The sequence below is a fragment of the Chelon labrosus genome (assembly GCF_963514085.1).
Source record: "Chelon labrosus genome assembly, chromosome: 19".
In the NCBI taxonomy this organism is placed as follows: Eukaryota; Metazoa; Chordata; class Actinopteri; order Mugiliformes; family Mugilidae; genus Chelon; species Chelon labrosus.
In genome coordinates, this window is record NC_140352.1 from 21,856,775 (window position 1) to 21,879,612 (window position 22,838).

Consider the following 22,838-nt stretch of genomic DNA (forward strand, 5'->3'; position numbering starts at 1 on the left):
ATTCTTAATCATCGCATATGTCTCTCTAGGTCCTTGTGTTTTCAGTGTGAGCAGGGATTTCACAAGCAAAGAGAAGGCTTTGATGTCTATTAGAAAGAGGCAAAAATAATGACATCTGTTTCTGTCGTGAAAGGACATAATTGTTTTACGGTGCAGCTGCGGAGTCAGAGCCTGCAGACTAAAACAACTGCATTCACATGCTATCGTGGCAGTTTTCCTAAAGGAGGAAAGCATTAATAACCGCAGAAAGAGGGGTTTTAGCAGAGCAGAACTAGAACCTGACAGTGCAGAAAAATATTACTTAGCATGAACAAATCACACATTGCCTAATCTGACCTGAAATCCCTGATGATAGTGGCTGTTTATATACCCTTTTCCTCTTTTTAAAGTTGTCAGACAGTGAGCTGAGGAGGCTGTCGGAGCAGCTTTTTCAGAGGGAAGAGGTTCTGCAGAAGCTGCAGAAGGAGAAGGAACATCTGGTGGAGCTTAGCCAGGTAAGCGCTCAGTGAGTGTTGTTAAGCTTCAGGGCAGGCTGCTGATTATACAGTAGGCAGTATTAAAGCACCACTCCGGCGGTGTAGTATTGCATATATTGCTGCATTTTGCAGCAGGAATCAAGATATCCAGGAACCAGATAATCCAGATATCCAGTTTCTAGTACGGGTCATTCCACCACCTTTCAAACTCCACCCATCTAATGTGTGACGTTGATAAGAAATTCAGATAAATTTTCCTTTTGGGACATTTTTATTATACTAAATAAACTATATGAGAGTTGACAGGGGGTGATGTGATTAATGATGTGTGCCTAAGGGTTATTAGGTTACCAGGCTGAACTTACCAGCACTGTTAATGTGCTTTTTTCTCAATCTTGATAAAATCTCTTCAGAGTCATAGAAGACATTGCACAGCTGTTTTCACTGTCTAGTGTGTGACATGACAGGAGATAACAGTAATTACAAACTCTGTTGACGCATGTATATGATGTATGCCTTCAGCCTACAGTCCCTCAGTACCACGTCTTCTTTAAGGGTTCTCCGCTAAGAAAAGCCACCGACACCAGTGGTTCATGTTTGTTTTTGCCGTCAGCCGCTTTCTTGTTTACACTGTAAAATCAGGAGCATTAGGAATGTTTCTCCGACACTTTATTTCCCCAAGCCTACTCCAATCATTGCTCGTTAATATAAAAGCAAAACATTTCATCTTTTTCCATGGATCAGTTGTGTTGTAACTAAGTAAGGCAACCTTCAAAACAAAAACTTCACTTAACAAGAAATAAATAAATGCTGCAAAGATCTTCAAGAGCTCAGAATATCTCATTTACTGCAGTGTACTGCAGAATTTTGCACAATTCCTAAACAAACCTTGACTGTTGCTTTCTTAATTCAGTGCAAATGTATTACATTGCTGTTCAGCCAGCCACCAGGAGGCATTTAAGATATTTTGGCTTCATTTATGGGCTGCTGTCATTCCATCTATCTTCTTTTAGAATTTACGCTGACAACAGCACCATAAACTCTGACACGAACAATCTATCCCAGTACTTAGACAGAGCTGGTTTTATTTGTGATTGTTTAATCCTGACCGATCCCATTTCTCAGTGCAAGAATGACCCACTGGCTGGTTGACTGAGAATCTGACGTAAGTTTAGGCAAACAGAACCACATGGCCTGGGGACCTGCCAAAAGTGGCACTCGTGATAAATGGGCTCCCCCATCGGAGAGCCAGCCCTCTCTACTTTTAAAAGAACAGATGCTTTGAAATCTAAAGGAATCGTACCCCTCGACAACCTCATCACACTCTGCGGGAGCTGCAGGAGGCCCTGTGCGCTAATTCCTCCCAGATGCTTTGACCAGCAGTAGCAGTCTGCTTCACTGTGTAATCTATGGGGACAGTTTAGTATCAGGCCTCATTATCTTCCTACTGTTTGTTGAATCTGTCTTAGATTATGGATTTAGTCTGGAATACAAGGAGAAGCCTGTGTAATAAAACCCACAAAGAGCGCGTACAGCTGTTTCAGTCAGTTTCAGCCAGTCTTTGAGTTCCGTCACATTCGTTCGAAGTTGATTGAATGACAGAGAAAGCCTCTCATCTGTCAGATCAAACCGGAGACGACTTATGACATTTTCTTTGCAATCAAACGACTTCTATCTCTCCCGAGTGCCATTTGGCAGTCAGATGGACGTGAGGTCATGTGATGGAGGATAAAAGATGAATTGAAACATGTGGAAGCCAGGCTCATCTGATCTTGTTTCATCCTAACAGCAGGCCATCGAGGACCTGCAGAGTGAAGAGGAGAAAGTGAATCTGCTGACCAAAGAGAAAACCAAGCTGCAGATGCAAGCTGAAGATGTAAGATCTTATTCTGTATAATCACTGTACTGATGCAGTTGTACCATGAACTTTGAATATAATCACGTCGGTGGAGGTCACATTACAAATTTTTTTAACAGTGTTTTTACTAAAGTAAAAAAATGGTGCTTGTAGTGACAAACTTTAAGAGAACTGTCACCACCATCACTACAGTTCTCTTCACCTTCATGGAGAGTTTTAGTGTCCTTCGGCTCATTGTTTTGGTTTTACACCCGAGAACTTTACGATTTGTATTCAGTCAAATCAGCCTTGAAGAACAATAACCACTTTAGTGAACCATAAACCATCATCAGGTCAGTATTTAACTTAACTTAGGGTGTTTAAGTTAGTGAGTTAGTTTGACTTAATTGTCTGCGTCTTTCTTTTTCCCAACGCTGTATATCAACTATGCATGCCACCATCCCAAAATAAGTTACAGGGAGTTACTAAGATGCTAGGAGTGGGAAGGTCTGAGCAAGGATTGAGCAAGATTGCTAACGTTAGCTAAAGTTAGCCTCTATACAGCAGGTAAGGCGCTAGCAGCAACAGCCTTAAATACAAGTTTACAGGTGTGTTTTAGGATGTATTTTGCTGCTTCTAAATCAGTTTTATAAAAGGTGAAAGAAGGCTGTAAACACAATACTGATATCTCATTTTAAGTAAAACGCTCTCAGAGTTACATTTGCTTTCACTGGGTTGCACATCTGGCCACTAAGATCAGCTTTTCGCTCAGTTTTGTTCTTCACCAACTCCAGAGAAAAATATCTGGCTCTGTAGCTGTTACTCTGCTATGTTCACCAGCTACAGTCACTAACTTTGTGGGCGTGTAACAAGCTATTTGCAGCTGCTGCTGTAGCACTGCTGTGGACGTGAGCGGTGGGCTCGGACCAAAGTAGTAAAGCTGTGGACAGTAAAACCAAAACAATAGGCTGAAAGACACTAAAACCCTTGTTAAGGCTGAAGCAAGCGGAATAGTCGGAGGTAATTCTTTGTTGCCCTGAATCGAGATTAATGCACCTTGTAATTTGCCCCATGTCTAACACAAGCTTGTTAACAGGAAGCAATAAATTAGATTTTTAAAAATCACGAGAATGTATGTCATGTAACTTTGTTTATATACTGTAACATTCTAAACCCATCTGACCTAAAGTGCTTGACAGAACAGAATTAAATAAACCGTGACCTTTTTAAAGTCAATTCTATGATATACAGTATAAGTGAATAAATGATTGTAATATAAGAGGTAAGCTATAATGACTACGCTGTATGAGGTTTAGTTTTCTATTGAAAGTCAGTAGCATCATGTTGGGCTTTTCTTTGCATCCAACAGAAGCACACATGCTGAACACATTAAATACTGCAGTAATATTAAGGTTATGAACCAACCCGTAATATGAAGAATGGAAACTTAAGGTTATTTGACCTAATTGTAACCGTGTTAGCCAACAGAGTTTGGCAAGTGGGGGGAAACACTGAATACATGTAATTTCATGCATAAAATGGTCAAAAGCTGTAAATGCTGAAAATAAGTATATCGATTACTGGCACCAAGTGTTTAACTGTGGGTATATGTGGTCAAGAATACTGTTACTAGTTCAACTTTCAAGACCACAGTTCCCTTGAACCCTGTTATGAACTGTAGTTCTCACAAATTCAAGCTTCAAGTCGCGTTTATTGTCACTTCCGCGTTTATGTTCATGAAATCATACAGAGGTGTGAAATACTGTTTCTCCTAGTCCCACTGTGCTGCATACAGCATATGCTGACAAGACAATAACTACTACTACTGCAACTGCTGTCAAACTACTTCACTACTTCTACTTATATTGTATGCCTGTGTTCAGTTGGAGTATCAGCTGGAGCAGGAGCGCCATCAGCGTGGTGAGCTGGAGAAGAGCAGGAGGAAGCTGGAGGGTGACAGCAGATCTACTCAGGAGAGTCTAGGAGAGATGGCGAAGATGAGGAGTGGTCTGGAAGAGCTTATCAAAAGGTCAGTCAAAGACGCGGAGGCTACACATATCAAACATTTTACTGTGTGTTAAAGTGTTGTTATCAGTCAAACTTTGACCTGCAGAAAAGCCAGTGTTAAAGCCAGTGTTAAGTTTTTGTGTTTCCTAGATATAGTTGTAACATTGCTGCTAATGTCTATTGATAGGTTGATCAGTCCAACTGTTTAATCTAAACTGAAATATGAATAACATCTGTTGGTTTGAGTGCCATGAATGAATCTTTGTGCAGACTTCCATGATCCCCTGGAGAATCCTATCTTCTTTGGTGATCCTCTGACTTTTCCTCATAGCATCGCCAGCAAGTCACATTTTTTTACTCACTTTGTGAAAAAATGCAACAGCTACTTGATGGATTGACTCACAGTGTTGTACAGACATTGATTGATTCCAGATGATGAAGCAAAAGGATTTACATGATCCCCTCCAGCACTACCGTGAGACTGGGATGTTCAGGTTTACTGATGTACCTCAACAACCGTCAAAATTCAAAAGATAAAATTTTAAAATCCATGGACTCCTCAGACTGAACTTTTGTTCCTTTGGTGATCCCTTGACTTTTCTTTTGGAAACATAAAAAGCCCAAATCATATTAATTCCCATTAGCTGTACTTGTGGTTAGCTGACTGTATACCTGTGTCCTGTATACTGAGCCATATTAGCAATTAGCAGTCAGTCATGAAGTGATTAAAGTAAAGGTTGAACTATACTCTCCAGTCAGAGATTACAAACAAAAACCAACATGCGAGTGACAACAGGTCTTATCTGAAGCTGTCCATGGATGTTCCATTGAGCGGAAAACTACTCTGATCATATCTACTATCCCCAGGAAAGAGACAACCTGATCAAAAAAACGTTCTGACACTGATACGAGGCTCTTTGTCCCGGGGCACCAGAGTTTGGACTATGTGGGACAACGCTATACCTGCTCCACAGTCCGGTTATCTCCCCCTTTGAGGTGTATGCTCCCCTCCAGGCGTTCACTAGCATCCCAACATGTTGCCGTCTGCCCTCCGTAATATGAGAGCAAATGGATCATTCATTGTGTTCTACCTTGCAGCAACAACTGACTGAAGACAAGAGACAGCTGTCAGAACAGACACAAACATACAGTGCACGCTGTCTCATCTGCGTTAGAAAGTTAAAACTTGTTTTTGGCAATAATCGTTGCATGAGTTGCTCACCTTGTTGCTATGGTGCTGCAGATTTCAAACAGCCCTTACCAGGAGGGGATATGAGATCTGCCACTCAGTTTATCTTTGCTTTGGCGTCCGTGAAATTTTATTGCCATGACGTTGTGATCAAAAGACTTGTTGCCAAAGCACATACATACAGTAAAACATGTCGTTATGACAAGCAACTTTAATAAATGTGATTGCAATTTTACATGGTTGTCTCAGGGTGAGATGGAGTAACATATTCATCATTTCCAACTGTCAGAACTGTCATCAACCTGATAGGTCCACTTTTTTTTTCGCTGTAGGTGATAACGCTACCTCTCACACAACATGAATCATGAATACCGCTGTTGCTTTGTTGCATGACAAACACACTTGCATGCAATTGTCTTTTCAGTTTTCCAGTCATTTCTATACCAGACCCTTTATCCTGTACTGTATAGAAGCCTCTTTGATAGAAAGCCCATCTCTCCAGAGGTAAATCTCCACAGATGTTTCCCTCCTTGACTTCTGATCATGTTCACCTGCTCTCTGGAGAAGGTTTTCTCTCAGGACCTCTCTGTATTTGGCTACAGTAATTCTTCCTTCAGCTCCGATCAGTGTGCTGTTGTGAAGTACCTCCATAGCATGATGCTGCCTCCTCCATACGTCCCTGTAAGAGTATTAATCAGTGGTTTTAGCCAGATAATGAGCATTCTCTGGTGTTCAGCAGACATACTGCTCAGAGGTCTGCTCACATTGTTTAGTTTTTGACTCACTGAAGATGAGATAAAAGCCTGCTGAGATGGTTCATATTTTGACACATTCTCCCAAATCTGCTCAGTTTGGACAATAAATACTGACTTTTGAAATGAAATGACTGATCACCTTTAGATTTAAAGCCTGACTGGATTATATTTTCTTTCTGTGGTTAAATTCATTCAATTTGTCTCTCCTTCTCTTTAAAGGAAAGATCTGGAGATTAGCACTACCAGCTCCAAGCTAGAAGCAGAGGAAGCCCTCAACTTTGGACTGCAGAGGAAAAGCAAGGAGCTAGAGGTCAGACCCTGATGTTTGTATAATATACTGTTTACAGCAGTCACCTAAGGGGTGTGCTGGTGCTGGTTTCTCTGCAGCAAATATTCACATTGTATTTGCTAAGCACGATGCAGTTTTGTGGTGATGGATTGTAAGAAGCTCATAATTAATGATTGTTGAAAGTTTTACTCAGCAAAATATTAAACCAAAGCTCGTTGACGTTTTAAAGTGCTGACAAAGTACTTCTAGACAAGTCTGGCTGTTCGACGGGCCAAGGCAAAGCTTCGCCTGTCTAATGGCTGTTTCTTTCATTATATGTTTGTATGACGTTTGGAATCCTTGTGTTTTTGCACGCCGTCGGCCAAACAGAAGGGCCAGTATGCCCCTTCCATCTGCAGCCTCTAATTTCAGAGATGTGGTGAAAATGTTCAAAGAGTTGCAAAACTCCATACCCAACATGAGTACCTTGATAAAATCTTGCTGAACCAGCACCGGGATTAGCGCTGCAAAGCCTCGCAGAAGAGCACTTCTGGTCACACTGTTTACATTATGTCACTCTTTTAGAATGTGCCGTCTTTAAAATAGGAGCTAATCTGTAATAACTGTATAATTTCTAGTTTTTCACAAAGACATGCAGAGTGCTCAGCTATAGCTTGTAGCACATTGGAGAGATGCATTCCATCCTTTCAACAGAGCGGCTGGGGTCTGCTCTGTGATTGGAGCAGCCCCTTCATAGCCCCATGCTTGTCGGGAGACATGTACCGCCCTTCATCTAAACTGATAACTATCTCTTGTCTCCCTCCAGTAGTGTGACTAGGAGCAGTTGGTTGTAGTGTAAGTTCCTTCTAAGATTTCCTGTTGTGTTCTTCTGATTGGTAGAAGTATTGGAGTAAATGACTGTATCTGACATTGCATTGGCATCAAATTAGGATGTAGAACAGTGTGCAGGCTAAGCAGATCAGTCATTGAAAATGAATGTCATTTTGACTATCATACATTAGGTTTCCCCGCTGCTGAACACATTTGGTGAAGTTCTTTATCTCTGAGAAGCCACAAAAGTAGAGACCTAAACAGGATTAGAACAAGTTTGTGCGATTTGTTCATAATTGGAACTTCCAAATTTGGACCGATCTTCACTCACATCAGTAATGTGACCCAGGCAGCAAGGAATCCAGATTTACGGCTTTGTCATATGTTTTGACACCCTGATCTCAAAGTATTGCTAAAAAGGTTTATGTTCTTGCCATACTGATAAAAGTAAACTGTTACAGAGCAGAGTGGAAACAGACTCAGCAAATAAATGATGACATACATGAAGCATGTGACTTCCTGCCCCACTGGAGAGGTGATAAAACAGCAATAAGAGATAAAAATTCATGTGGAGGACATTGTGACCTCACTTACCAGCTGTATGTGCCAGTGAACCGGAAAAGATGAAAATAGAGTTCAATTAGCATTTTCCTTTGCATGTTTTTATTGGACCCGGAGTATAAATCAGAGACTTTTGGCACCAGCACTTGAAATACTAAACATGATGAACTGCAATGATTTTGGTAATCCTCTGAATTTTCATTGAGTTTCACTGGGAATCCAAAATGTTGAGTGTCATGTGATCTAACACCCGGAAATGTTCTCATCACTCTCAGCAGTGTTGTTAGCATGTTTAAAATTAAAATAAGTTAAAGATCGATGTAATCCTTATACTTGCTAAAGATCAACCTGTTAGCATTATCTTAACGGGGTTGTATGTTATCTTAACAGTGTTAGCATTTAGCACAAAGTACTGCTGTGCATAAGTATGGCTGCCCAGACCTGCTAGCATGGCTGTAAACGCTAAGCACCGTGATATGCTAATTCGGAGGCATGCCTGGCTGTTCACATCAGCCACTCAACAAGCGATTCTGATCCTCGTAGAGCTAAAAATAGAACCATACATTTATCACAAAAAGCTTTCTTTCCTGGATAACAACTACGCGCATTTTTTTATATATTTGGTCTTGGTATGTGGAGAAAAAATAATGCCAAATCTATTACTCAGCTCAGTCGGTTAACATCATATACTGTAAAAAAAGTGGACACCATGACTGCTCCTCACAAGTGAAGCCAAAGTATGTGGAGCTCCCCCTGGTGGATGACTGCAGTACAGGTCATAAGCTCCACCTCTTCCATCTTAGTGGATGGGACTTGGGCCAAACTAAAACACTAAAGTACTTACATACATTCAAGGATGGCTTCTATCATTTTAGGTAGTTAGTATAATACGGGTGTACATTCAAGTGTCCACTTTTCTGAGAAGTTTTGTTTTAGTAAGTTATTTGACGCTATAAAAAAAACAGGATGTGACATCATGATGACCATAGCAACCGCTCGATCATGCATTCCTGTGGGAATGTGAGTCCAACATTTCTTTGTAACTGTTGGAGGTAGAGCAGAGCGCAGTATTATTCAAACACAAACACAAGTGAGTCTAGAGGAAATATAGGCAGGTCATCAATAACGTGTCTCCACTCTCAGACAGTACTCCACAGACTTTGGCTCCAAACTCACAATATTTTGCCGCCAATATCCCCGGGAAAATAGCGTCAGTGTGGCCAATGGGAGGAAGCTGAGACACGTCATCCATTTTTTTCTACAGTCTATGGTTAGCATATGTGCTGTAAGGAGGAGGGTAGTGCTTAATGAACTTTAAGCCACCCTATTGTTTGGTTTTCTTTGGAATTTTCTAAATTCATGTAAATTCAGCTCTGTTAAATGTTGTGTCATAAACTACAATTTAGAATAAAAACATAATTTTTGCTCATGGGTGATGGCTGTGTAAATTGTAAACACAGAAAAGGAAATGCCTGGTTTCACTCATGAGTCATACAACTATTAATGGAGGTGAGTGGGAGACAAAGCATGTGTGCTATTTGTCTTATTGTCCATCACCTCATTTATTAATTCATGTCTTGTCATGTCCACTGTTAAGCTAAAGGCCAGGAGCTTTTTCTGGAAGTAGTATTTTTCTGTCTGGAGAAGAATTAAAGACTCTAGGCGCTACGATTTGATTTAATCCTGCAGCCCCGCCCTTGGTTCATGCTGGGTGGCTTAACCTTTAAAACTTGTATATTCCAACAACTGCATCGCATTTATCCTCTACTGACAGGAAATAAGGCTGCTGAGTTATCACACGGTAAACTTGTTCTGATGTAAATCTCTCTCAGTGCAGACATTTGGACTTGTTATAGCAAGAAAAACACAGGTGCAGCTAGTAAGATTATCAGTGGATCTGTTCCATTTAGATGTTCCAGTGAGACATGCCAGCCGACATACCAGAGCCAGTCAGTGAAACACCTGAACAGAAGTTGTTATTAATGGCATTAGTTACACGCGGTGTCATTCAAAGGTGCCGTTCTCATGTGGAATCACTTTCATTTTTTTTAACTCCTTTTGTCCAACCTTTTTTAAAGGGTGCAAGATTTATCATGGCGACAAACAATGGTCATGCACTGTAGTGTGACAGTCTAGTCCTCGACATTGTGTGCAGCGTAGTGTTCATTTTGACTTATGATTCTGGTCCAGGCTCAACCTGGCACTTGTGTTGTAACGACTGAATAAACTGCTGGGTGCAGCTCATAAACACAGACTCTGTGTGTGACAGCTCAGCTGCCTGCACGACATGTTCCTTGGTATTAGGTCCTGTCCTCCATGTCTGGGATTAGGAATTAAGAAAACGTACCAAATGATCCAATTCACGTAACTCTCTCTCTTTAGAGACGCTCATATGTATTTTGCTTCTTCAAGAAGCTGCAGGTATTTAATAGTAACTAGTAGCATGTAGCATCAAGTAGCAAGAAGCAAAAAACTAAACACCCACTATTGTTAATATTGTATAATTGTTTAAAACAAATATTACATAAATCACTGATAATGTTCATTAATCTGCCTGGTTGCAGACTTGGTCTTTATGCTAATAAAGTTGTGTTTTATCGATACCTCAATCAAATCACAGAGCAAAGTGAGTTGGGCCGTATTTAAAGGTGTTCTGTGATTTTGGAGAGATAACGGACATTTCCGTTATCAGGCATCCATTTATTTGGCGGGGATGTGAAACTCACGTCAAAATCTTGCAAACCAGCAATGAACCACTTCAGCTGTTGCCTCAGCAACGGACAGCCCGTACTTTAACAAAACAAAAACCATATAGAACATATTCTCCTAAGTATGCATGTATATTATTTGCTGTAGACGATTTTGAGCACAACAACTGTGCCATTCCACAGTTTTTTCCAAAAAATATGGGATCAATATAAAGCTGATCAAACTGTTTTCTTAACCTTTGGTGCATGCATATGTCCCGTTGTGCACTGTTCTTTCACAGCTGACTTTACAACACCTACGTTTCCACACAGTTAAAGGCTTTTATGATTTTTGGCAGTATTCTATCCTCAGTGGTCTGAAACTCGGATTGCATCTTTGGTGAGTACAGTGGAAAGTCATCACGGCAATGATCTCCTACTGTACAACCAAAAATGCTGTATTAAAAAATAAAACATTATTATCTGTTTGGATTGTATTGGTTTAGTGCTCTATTTATTCTATTGTTTAGTCTACGTGTGTGAAGTTGTCTTCCCAAGGCTTTTCCTGTGGATGTTACAGTGTCAGCCAGATAGAATCAAGCCAGTCTGGAGGTTTTTATCTGTGTCACTTGTGCATGTGGCAGATACCATGTTTTGTCTGACACTGAGTTCAGAGGCTGTTCAGAGAAAGAAAAAGAAAGGGAGATAGTGATTTCAGGTGGTACTGCTGCAATCTGCTGATGCCTCTGGTAGCCTGATGTTTCCTCCAGAGGTTTGTCGGCAGAGAAATAAAGAGCCCCTTTGTCTCCGGTTGCGGGAGTGAAAGGAGATCTGTGTGTATTGGAGGGTGGACATGTTTTCACATTTACTGTAGCTTTGGCATTCTCCCTATCTCACAATGAGGCTTTTATATGTGTGTCTGCTTGGACTCCTCCTACTGATAAAGATGCAGGTGGATGGACCGGCCAGCTGTCTGTCGCCCACTTACGTCTGGTTTCTGACGTAAACGGCACATGAGTAGGTCCACAGAACAGAATGGACTCAAAGAAGACGGCTTTGTTTGTTCCTATTGACGAAGCCTCATCTCAGGCTAAATTGTGCTATAATTCAAAGCAGTTGGCTCGAAGGGACTGCAGGCCTGCGGTCCTGATTTCTTACAACAGACCCATGCTCTTTGGTTTTATTAGACAGTCGTAAAGCAGTTTACTCTCAGTCACAGTGCTGTAAAGAGTCGTCACAATCTGAGGAGGTAGAGCTCATTGTGGCCCTGCAGTTTGTCTGGGCCATACCAGATGTTTCTCTGGAGGTGTTACATCACATTGTGCCTAGATTAGTACTCTCACATTCAGATGATGTTTTTCATATTTTCTGTCTCTCTCTTTCGCAACAAAAGGTACCGCAACGTAACATGATGTAAAACACAACACAACATAAGGCAACCCAACGTAAAGTAACCCAGTGTGAAATGTAACACGACGTAACGTAACACAATGTAAAGCAATGCAAAGTAACACAGCGTAGTGCAACATTATGCAACGCAGCAAAACACAGCTTAATATGATGCAAATTAACGTAATGCAACTTAGAGTAACACAACGTAACGAAACATAAAGTAACTATACATAAAGTAACTAAACACAATGTAATGCAAATTAGCGCAATGCAAATTAACGCAACGTAATGCAGCGTATCACTATGTAACACCATTTAACGCAACACAATGCAATAAATAGCTATGTAGCACAACGCAACATAACGTAAAGCAACTTTACATAATCCAACTTAACGTTACGCAACTTAACGTAACACAACCTACCGTAACATAACACAATGTGGCATGACATTGAAAACTAAATGAGAATCAAACGTTTAAAATATCTTTATTTAGTTTTATGTGGAAAAATCTGAATGGATATATATTACAGAATCAACTTTAGGGGGTCTTCATGCGTCTTGCCCTGTGAGCACCTATGCTGAACGGTCATTATGTCACGTGTAATACTACTGACATGCATTATTTAACTACAGTGCAAGCTGAACATCACACATGCCCAAGGAGCCATGACCTGTACTGCTGGAGTTTGTGGACTGCCATCTGAAGGCACTGAAAAGTACAAAGCAAGCAGATTCCTGCTCCAATCCCTGCATTATGTTAGCGTGTGTGAACAGAATGGTGGACAGACATCTGCAGGGGGTCTGAAATGGTTTTTCTCTGGTGCAGGGACAAGCCTTTCAATTGTTTGGCTGTGGGATCTCACAGGATATGACTGCCCACGCTGCCGAACATCCCCTCTGACACAGGCGTGGAGACATCAGCTTTGAGGCCACATCTGACTGCAATTTATGGACAATTATTATGGTTTTAGATTGCAGGGGGAAAAAAAGAGAAAACTTTAAGCGCATGTAATTATGGAGATCGAACCCTGCAACTATTCTCTGCAATAATGGCCTAATTCTGTTATTTCCCCACATTGCTCCAAGAGTGCTCCTAAGTAGAGGAGTTGGTGTGGTATCATTCAGATTGCAGCAAATTTCATTTGCTGAAGTGCATAAACTCTCTGCCATAGTTAAGTGGTTCAAGTTGCGTTTATCCAACAGTCTGACATCCTAACACTATAGATAGTGATTTCTACAGCTCTGTCAGAGCCACAATATTTATTTTGAGGCTTGTTTAAGGCTGTGGAAAGTAGGACTGTAACAAGAAACAGATATATGAGTGGTGAACTGACAGTGAGAGAGAGGGAGAGAGAAAGAGGCTGTGCAAGAATAAGGGGGTGTGGACAGTAAAATGCCGGAGGGGGATCAGCAGTGAAGCTGTGTGTGTGTGTGTGAGTTTGGGTGTGTGTGTGTGTGGGACAGTCAGGCAGTCAGTCAGTCAGTTGGGCTGCTGCTGCCTCACCATGGCTGTTCTCTCTGCAGATGTCCTCCGCTGGCATGTGAGTCTTTCCATTTAACCTTTTGAAAAATTAAATAGAACGAGTCATTTTTAGGCATAAAAAAAAAAAAAAACTGTGGGTGATTATTTTGCAATAAAACTCCCAATAGTGTCTTGTTAGAGGAGCTTTGGGCGGCGTGCAGCCGGTGAGCAGCTTTCAGTGTGGTGAAAGCTGTTGTTGCTGTGAGCGGCCCTGGGCTACACACCATGTCAGACAACTTCCTGACACCGAGACGTAGATAGAACCTGGAGATAGAGCGGAACATGACACAACTTGGTGGGATGCAGCAACGCTGGGAAGCTAGCAATAAAGTTTTATTAGGTGTACTTTGGCACGGGATAAGTGGTGTAGAGATGTTCTGTGGATGATTTATTAGATCATTTTGATAGTTTTGACCATTTGAGCAGAATCCAATAAAATAATATTAGTGAGCACTTAGTCACACTTCAGCTGCACTCAGACTGTTAAAGGAATACTGTAAGTAGTGGTGGAGGAAGTAAAGGTAAAGTATGTGTTAAAGCTAAAAGTTTTTTTTGTTTGTTTAAATGGCCCAAGTTATTCTACACTATTTTAAATGACCAATATAGATACATTCATTCTTGCGTAGTATTAATGGTCTAGTTAACTGGTGTGGAGCTAATACAAGCTTTTTGACAGAGTAGCAAATTGCAATAAATTTAATAATTGTAATGATTGTATTAATGTTATAAGGATATTAAAATACAGTTAATATAATAATAATTGTATTATGTTTTTTTTTTTGTTTTTTTTTTTGCTTACAGAAATGCCTGCAGTTCATTGTTATCCTTATTTAGCATTTATAAGTAGAGACACTAATATTGGTTTATAACACATAGTAGGCAATGAATGTGTAATGTAATGAAACATATAAATACATCAGTAACACAAGTAGTAGAATACAAGTCAGTTTTAATCACATGTAATATATCTTCTGTAGACTTCTGAGTGAGATGCACATGTGTACGAACAGATTATTTTTCAATGAATGAATCTACTTTGTGGGGTGGGTGGATGTAGTGCTCGTTAGCTTTTTAAGATTGGGTTATTAGGATTAACCTATCCTGTCATGTGAGTCTGGTAACACTCCATTGTGATTTCATTACATAGTGTGTTTCAGTCAATACAGAGAAAAAAATACCTCCACACGCGATTGGATAGTCCTACAACTAATGAGAGTAGATCTGTGACGTTCGCAAACTAACTGAATCTTTTGACCGACTCTTTAAAACGAACAGTGGGAACCAAGTGATTACAAAACGGTAAAGCAAAGTGTAATCTTTGCCAGAATATTGTAGTGTTGGTGGTATAGTGATAAGCATTCCAAGCAGTTGACAAAGGTCTTTGCCAAATTTCACATGGGATATAGATAAAGTATCTATCTAGAATCAATATTTCAGAATAATTCAAATTCCGATATCCCAGTAATTATTTCCTGGATACAATTACGTAGTTACCCCATGGCTGGCATCATAAAAACAAGTAAATGTCAAAATGAGCCAGTCTTTTGAACAGCTCTTTGAAAGGAACGGATCCACAAGATCCAATTCCTTTCAAAGAGCTGTAAATCCCATTTCTAAATCAGAGCCATTTTGTTGTCAACAATTTCAACTCCACTCTGTTCAGATGACCTGTACCACCACATTGCTGTTACTCTTTTGTCCATCAACACATAAAGCCCGCCCAAGTTATTTCATTACTCCAGCAGACCTTTGGCGGGGTGTAATCGATTACGAACAAACAAAATATTTGTCGGCAGGGAAAGTCTGGCTGGCTTCAGGCTATAGATTAACTCCTTTTAGTAGTGTGTGGATGCTGGCATCTATTGTTTGTTTCAATGTGCCCTTTAAAGTTATAAGAAGCTGAAATTACAAGTTACCAAGTGTAAAAAAAAAGTTTTGTTACAAACCAATTCATTACGTGTACATTCATAGCTTAAAGCATTTCAATAATCTTTGGTTTGTCTCTTTTTGTTTGAAGGCATTCTCCGTGGTTCTTCTTGTGCAATAAATAACCCAGGCATACAGAATAAGATAAATTCCAGTCATTTTGACCACACACTCCATGTATTCAGACCTTGATGCACTGACTTCTTGCCATGACCATAAAACCAAAAGAAACAAAACACACAATACAAATTCCTCGAATGTTATGAAAATGGTACTGATGCTTTTTGGCCTCACTGACCGGACATAGCACACCCAGTGGCGGGTCAGAATACAGATAATGACGGTGGCCATGGGACATTCTTGCTCTAAATTGCTACCTGAGGGGGAAAAAAAAGAGCCAAAGGCGTGCCAAATCCCCCAGAGAAAGCAAAGCGTATGAGACAGTCCTCACCACACACAAGTGCTGCCCTGAAATAGCAAACAGTCCGCAGAGGGGACGCCCCATTTGTCCTCTGTCAGAATGATATAGGCTCTGTGAAAGCAGAGGGTGACATCCTACTCATATTTTGTAGTTTAGTGAAAGCAGATTGTTATTTTTTTCCATTTTTAAGTGCGCATTTAAAACCAATTCATAGTATCTCTCCCTCTTTAGGCTCGCATTGAGGAGCTGGAGGAGGAGCTGGAAGCGGAGCGGGCCATGAGAGCCAAGGTATGGTTCATACACACAACTCTTAGGTAATGTGCAGAGCATCTCCTCTCTCCCCAAGTGAAACACACACAAGATGGGCCTTAAATCTGTCTTGTCAAGCTGCAGGCTATATAAAAAGACCCAGAGCAGCTCTGAGATCAGCTGGGCTCTGTAGGGGCCTGTGGTGTTAAGAAGGGTTTACAGATGAAGAGGAGAAAAAATGTTGTCAACGTGTTGGCAGCCGGTGGGGTATGTGTGCTTGTGCTGCACCTCTGGCCACCCCAAACCATCTGCACCTGTGATAATAAACCAGGATGGGAGAGACCGTGTGTTTCTGATTACCGTACAGGGGCAACCCCAGCGGCGAAGAAGGAGCCCCAACATCCTTTTCCTCCTTCTTCTCTTTCCCGATCTCTCTCTATCCCTTACACACACACACACATTTCATTGAACCTTCTGTTTCTTGTAATCCTCTCTCGCCTTGTTCCTGGAAGCAAATCGGAAGGACAGGACATTTTGTCCCGTTTCCATTTCACCACAGCAAAGAGTCCAAGACATCTTAAATGTAAAGCAAAATTGTTACTTCTGGTTCATATAAAGGTAATCTACCAAGGCGGGCGCTTTAAGTGCCTGTTGTTTCAAACAAGACGCTCTTAAACCTCTATGTGTATTTAAGCCACGGAAACTGGTCGCCCCTCTTAAGACCTCAGAGCAGTTTCCATGTTACAGTAAGGTAAAGACAGAAATGTAAAGGCACATATTTCACCCCGAGTGTTGAATGGAGTGACAGCAGGCCCGAAGGCATGTTTTGCACACTTCTCACCACTCTGGGTGGCATTCTTAATGGTGCTAGCCGGGACCCCTCCAGCCTCCAGAGCTGCAGAGTGGTTGAAAGTAGGCAGGCAGAGACACGCAGGCCTTTATCTGTTCCGCAACCTCCGTCTCCTGAGCTGCTCAAATACGACATACCTCTGAAGACAGGCTCACTATTGTTAAGGTCTGCTCCTCAGGTCTCACAGGGGAGATAGTAAGAGGAGATAGAGGCTGACAGACAGCACTATTTTCCATGGGATCCTCTCCTATTTGGAATGCCAGCCAGTCACACACGCACACATTTCCATATGTACAGTAGAGGGAACACACACACACACAAGCATTAAATAAGACTTTTCTGAGAGATTTCTGAAACAACATAGAGATCCATAGAAACCCATAAGAAGACAGTCATCTTGAAGTTGCACTAACTGTGTTATTAAAATAGCTTTTTTTCTGTTTGAGGCAGACCAATCAGGAGATTATTTATCAGGAGACAAATATTGGAAACACAACTTCAAATGAGCACTTATATACACCGATCAGCCACAACATTATGACCACTGACAGGAGAGGTAAATAACATTGACCATCTTGTGACAAACCAATGTTCAGGCACCCCCACCCCATAGCAATGACACTCCTTGATGGCAGCAGCCATCCCCAACTCAAAAACGCTTTAGGAACAACTCATAAAAACATGAAGAACAGCACAAGGTGGCCTCCAAATTCACTAGATCCCAAACTGATCAAATATCTGTGGGATGATCCACAGAGGCCCCTCCCCTCAACTCATAGGACCCAAAGGCCCCCACTAACAACATTCTGTTGCCAGACACCACAGGACACCCTCAGAAGGCCCATGTCCATTCTCTGATGAGTCACAACTGTCACAACATTAGGAAGGTGGTCATAATGTTATCCCTGATCGGTGTAGTTCCGTGTCTGGTGGAAGTATTGATATGCAGCTCTCTTAGACAAGAAACTAGACAGAAACTCAACAGAAAGATTCAAAGTCCACTCTTTTTTCCTTCAGATGGAAGTATCTACTTCCCGTGACCATCCAGTTATAAAATCCCTCTTATTTCTGCTGTAATATACTGTTTCTTATGCTGTATATTTTTATAACTTCCACAGTCACAAGAAACTGTCACTAAAAAATATCCCCTCAGAATTAGTTAATTTTCTTTAAGTGTAGACATAGACTGAGCAGAACTGTTTATTAGATAGATCTTGATGGACAATGGTAATTAAAATAGCAAGTACATTACGCACTCCTTTAGTTTCACGTTGGGGTAGACCCCTCTCTTCAGCCTGCCTTGTTAATGGTGAGGAAAACTGTGTTTTGATATGGATTACATTCTGAATGACCATTAGAAAGCACTTATGCAAACACACACTGGCACGAATGCACAGACGGCTCAGAAACACACTCCTACTCCTTCACGCTCTTGTGCAAAAAAAAAAGATGAATCTCCCATCTCCAGCAGCAGGACACTTAGGGAGCACTGACCTTCTGTTAGCATGTGAATGGGAGTGAGTGGTGTTGGGTGGTGCTGATCCGGAGGAGCTGTTGACTCAGTCAGCAGTGCGAAGGACAAGCGATGAGTGAGCTGAGTGCTCGGCGTTAACCTTCTACACAGAGCCTGCTTTTAGACACACACATTTTTTTTTTTTTCTAGGATAGGTTGGGAGGTGTTGGGGGAGAAAGAGGAGGGCTTCAGTGAGATTCATCTGTTTTCTCTTGTTCTGCCTGAGATGTGTCGACGGCGGCGGCCCATTGCCGCTATCAGGGAGGACTGAGACTCTCGTTTTTGCAGATCAGTCTGAACATCTACGGCAGTCTTTAAAAGTGGTTGTAAAAAATCTGCGTAAAAACAACAAGCGCTTTTAACTACAGAGTGCTGGCTGTTTGTGTGGCGTATAATGGCTCAGTATTATAAAATGCAACAAATGTATTTTGTATTTCTTTTGGTGTAAGGGTCAGGCGATTTTATTATAATGTTTTGTTGTTTTTTAACAAGTTTATACTGGTGGGGCCTTGATGCTGATTTATAAAAGAGAATTTTATGATTTCCATTTTGGATCTTTTTGAGATTGTCAGGTACTGAACAACAAACAGAGAACATTATCAATTTGAATAGCTGATGAATATTGGAACTTTTACTAGCTGGATAGTAACCAGATGGTGGAGACCAAAACAGAGCAAAAAGCAGCTTATATTTATTGGGTGACCAGGAAGTGGCCTTTAAATGAATGCCAATGTTATGCCTGCTGCAGTACACAGTTTACTTTCCTGTTACTTAAAGGTGATATGTGACAAAAATCAATTAATAATGGAAATCTACATCCCAATACATCAAATAGCAAAACAGTTAAACGCAGCCAATAGTGGCTGGAGCTTGTAGGTTGTTTAGCTGTGAACAGAACATTGGATGGACATCCACAGGAAACGGGAGTCCACAGATAATATTTGGACTGTGTGACAGCAGCTAACCCCTGCACTGCTCTGATTGGATGCTGGCTACCCTGCTAACCTCTGACCTCAGGAAGGATCACTTCCTTTTGTGGGCTGTCAATCACGCTGGTCCCCTGGTGGTTACATATTCTGTCCAGTTGGGTGGGATGGTTTTAGGTTCAGAACAGATTAGGTCTGCTTATATAAAATATGATATGTAATTGCACTGAATCGTGATAAAACAGGTGATCATTCAGTATCACTTTATGCACTAAATCTGTATTACTATTTTTTAACTGATGTGTTTTTGGCAGGTGGAGAAGCAGAGGGCAGATCTCACCAGAGAACTGGATGATCTTACTGACCGACTCGAGGAGGCAGGAGGGGTCACTGCCTCACAGGTTGACTATATTCACTCTTGGTACCTTCTGTATATTCAGTAGTGTTGTATTAAAACTTACAACTATTAGCTGAGTTTCTTAAATTGTAATACCAAACTATGCTGGACAGCAATCAGTGTCAATGAACTTTACAAAGAGCTCATGTATGCTGTCCAGATGGAGGTTAATAAGAAGCGGGAGGCAGAGCTCCAACGTCTGAGACGAGACCTGGAGCAGTCCTCTGTCCAGTCTGAAGCGCTGGCTGCATCTCTGAGGAAGCGGCACAGCGATGCAATGGCAGAGCTGAGCGAACAGTGCGAAGCTCTGCAGCGGACCAGAGCCAAGCTGGAGAAGGAGAAGCAGAACCTGAGGATGGAGGTGGATGAGCTGACCGCTTCACTGGATAATCTGCAGAAAACCAAGGTGAGGAATTTAGGTCGGACCAACTGCAGCTGGTGTTTGTATTTTTTAACAAGCCAGTCATGTCAGAAGGTTCTGGGACGACCTTGTGAGTGTGCCGTAACATGCAGCAAGTGTTTGTGTTGTGCTGCAGACATCCTCAGACAGCCAGATGAAGAAGTTGGAGGAGCAGCTGTTTGAGGCCAATAGGAGAGGAGACGAGCTGCAGAGGACGCTTACTGAGCTCAGCGTAGCCAAGAACAGACTCACAGGTACACTGGTGTTAGACCAAGACATCTTACACAGGGTCTTATGTACTATGTTACCTTGTTTGCCATTTAAAGGTCCTGGAATCCACTTTCTATCAGTCAGATTCTTCAAAACGTAATTAGAGGCCTTGCCATGTCCTAAAGACTTGTTCCCAGTCATTATATTTAAATGGTCCTTAACCCTAACTTGGTCTGACATGTTATCAGTGATCAGCAGCTCTAACAAAAGTGAAGGTGATTTCATGGCAGGAGCTTGATCATCTAGTATCATGAGTGACATCTGGAATAAGTACATCCATCTGTTTACCAGCTTATCAACCTACCTGTCTACTAGCCAATCTACCATCCAACTGACTGACTGACTGACTGACCAATGATCTGAAGGATCAGCCAACACACCTACCTTCGAACAGACTGACACTCTTAAGGTCTCATCACAGCTACCGACTAATCAATCAACCTACCGACTGACTTACTCACCAACCAACCAATCTACCAAGCATTTGACTCAGTGACCAACTGTCAGACCATCCTACCAGCCTACCAAAAGGCTAATCTGCCTGCTATTCATCCTGCCAACTACCCAACTAACAAAATATCCTACTATTCGACAGTGTGACAGCGTTGACCTACTGGCCAACCAACAGGCCTACAAACCAACTGGCTGATGTCATAGAAACAGAGTCAACCCTGCCACTTCTATTAGCAATCTTTCTGTTTTCTTTGTTCTTTACTAAAAGTTACTGTGAGAATATAGTGTGGTATTCTCTAAGAATGATTATTCATATGGCCCCTGGTATGTTGTATTTTATGTGCTTGAATTCTAAGTGGAACTTTTAACCATGAGCATTGTTTTGCTAGGTGACAGCTCCGAAGAGTTCGAATGCTGAATTTCATGAATATAGAGTATATTCAAATTGTACAAATAGTTGTGTAGTATTTGTTGTGCAAGTGTCAGTCTCAATCGCAACTGAAAGTGGCTTGAGGTGCGAAATCATAATATCATATATTTTGTTTCAAATGTTGAGACACACAATAGGACACAAACAGATATGATTGTGACTTTCTTGAAGGTGTGTCCTTGAAGCTCCATTCAGTCCAACTGAGATAATGGCCTCATGTGTCCTTGTTGTTTTACATTATATTTCCATGTACAGTACACAACCTAATCGGCATCTGCTCCTGTAACCAAACTAAACAGTCACATTGTAAATGTGTTATTCTTAATCTGTGCCCCTGTGTGTCCTATCAGCTGATAATGCCGACGTGAGTCAACAGATAGAGGAGGCAGAGAGCAGGGTGAGTCAGCTGTCCCGCTCCAAGACTCTGCTCCAGTCCCAGCTGGAGGAGCTGAAGAAACATCTGGACGAAGAGGTCAAGGTCGGTGTTTCTGAATATGAAACGGAAAATTAACACATTTTGCCTGGCTTACTGATAAAAGTAAATACATTTTCTTGTGTCTCCGGTTGCCAGAGTAAGCAGGCGCTCACCAGCAGCCTGAGCTCAGTGCGACAGGAGTGCGAGGTGCTGAGAGAGCAGCTGGAGGAGGAGCAGGAGAGCAAGCAGGAGATGCAGCGCCTCGTCTCCAAACTCAACAGCGAGGTGACGCACTGGAGGACTAAACACGAGGCGGACGCTATCCAGCACGCAGATGAGCTGGAGGAGACCAAGTGTGTGGTGTTGTTACTGGCAACCGCTTGCCTCATTTGACAAGATTTATGTCTCTAATAGATTCTGTAATGTAGCTCAGCGGGCCAAATAATGTGTGTATCACAGGAAGAAGCTGGCAACCAGGCTCCAGGAGGCCGAGGAGGCAGTGGAAGCCACCCAGGCCAAATGTTCATCTCTGGAGAAAACCAAACAACGGCTGCAGGGAGAGGTGGAGGAGCTCTGCATGGACCTGGAGAAGGTAGAGAGGGTGGCGCATTTTATGTATGACGTGTGTTGCCTCGCCGTGAACTTTGTCACTGTAGCGGCATATGTTCCCTGCCTCAGGCCAGCAGCTGCGGTCAGGCTCTGGATAAGAAGCAGCGGGTCCTGGAGAAGCAGCTCGGAGACTGGAAACAGAAGTGCGAGGAGCTGGTGGCTGAGGTGGAGGGCTGCCAGAAGGAGAGCAGGCAACACGCCGGCGAGCTCTTCAAACTCAAGACGGCTCACGAAGAGTCTCTGGAGCAGATGGAGGCTCTGCGCAGGGAGAACAAGGCTTACCAGGGTACGGCAATGTGAGGGGGAGGGCTGAAGACTCACAAGTTTCAAGGAATAGTGTGACATTTGAGGTGAAATTAATATTTCACATCAAGGAAAGCCCCTTTAATTTAGATAGTTAATTAAATGCTCTAAAATATATTTTATATATATATTTTTAAGTTAAACCAGC

General features: G+C 41.8%; 1 protein-coding gene across 4 annotated transcripts in view; it reads left to right on the forward strand.

Annotated features, from left to right (window-relative positions):
• Positions 1–22,838, forward strand: part of LOC311504828 (uncharacterized protein MYH16) — a 48,831-nt gene that overhangs the window by 20,652 nt on the left and 5,341 nt on the right. For 3 of the 4 annotated variants that reach the window (XM_084568156.1, XM_084568155.1, XM_084568154.1), the window contains exons 3-14: positions 390–494; positions 2,266–2,352; positions 4,197–4,342; positions 6,484–6,574; positions 16,107–16,163; positions 19,728–19,814; positions 19,971–20,216; positions 20,347–20,464; positions 21,714–21,841; positions 21,935–22,131; positions 22,238–22,370; positions 22,457–22,673. In XM_084568156.1, the coding sequence (XP_084424282.1) occupies positions 390–494; positions 2,266–2,352; positions 4,197–4,342; positions 6,484–6,574; positions 16,107–16,163; positions 19,728–19,814; positions 19,971–20,216; positions 20,347–20,464; positions 21,714–21,841; positions 21,935–22,131; positions 22,238–22,370; positions 22,457–22,673 (1,612 nt within the window). The remainder of the gene's footprint in view (positions 1–389; positions 495–2,265; positions 2,353–4,196; positions 4,343–6,483; positions 6,575–16,106; positions 16,164–19,727; positions 19,815–19,970; positions 20,217–20,346; positions 20,465–21,713; positions 21,842–21,934; positions 22,132–22,237; positions 22,371–22,456; positions 22,674–22,838) is intronic. The other variant, XM_084568157.1, reaches the window with a different exon arrangement.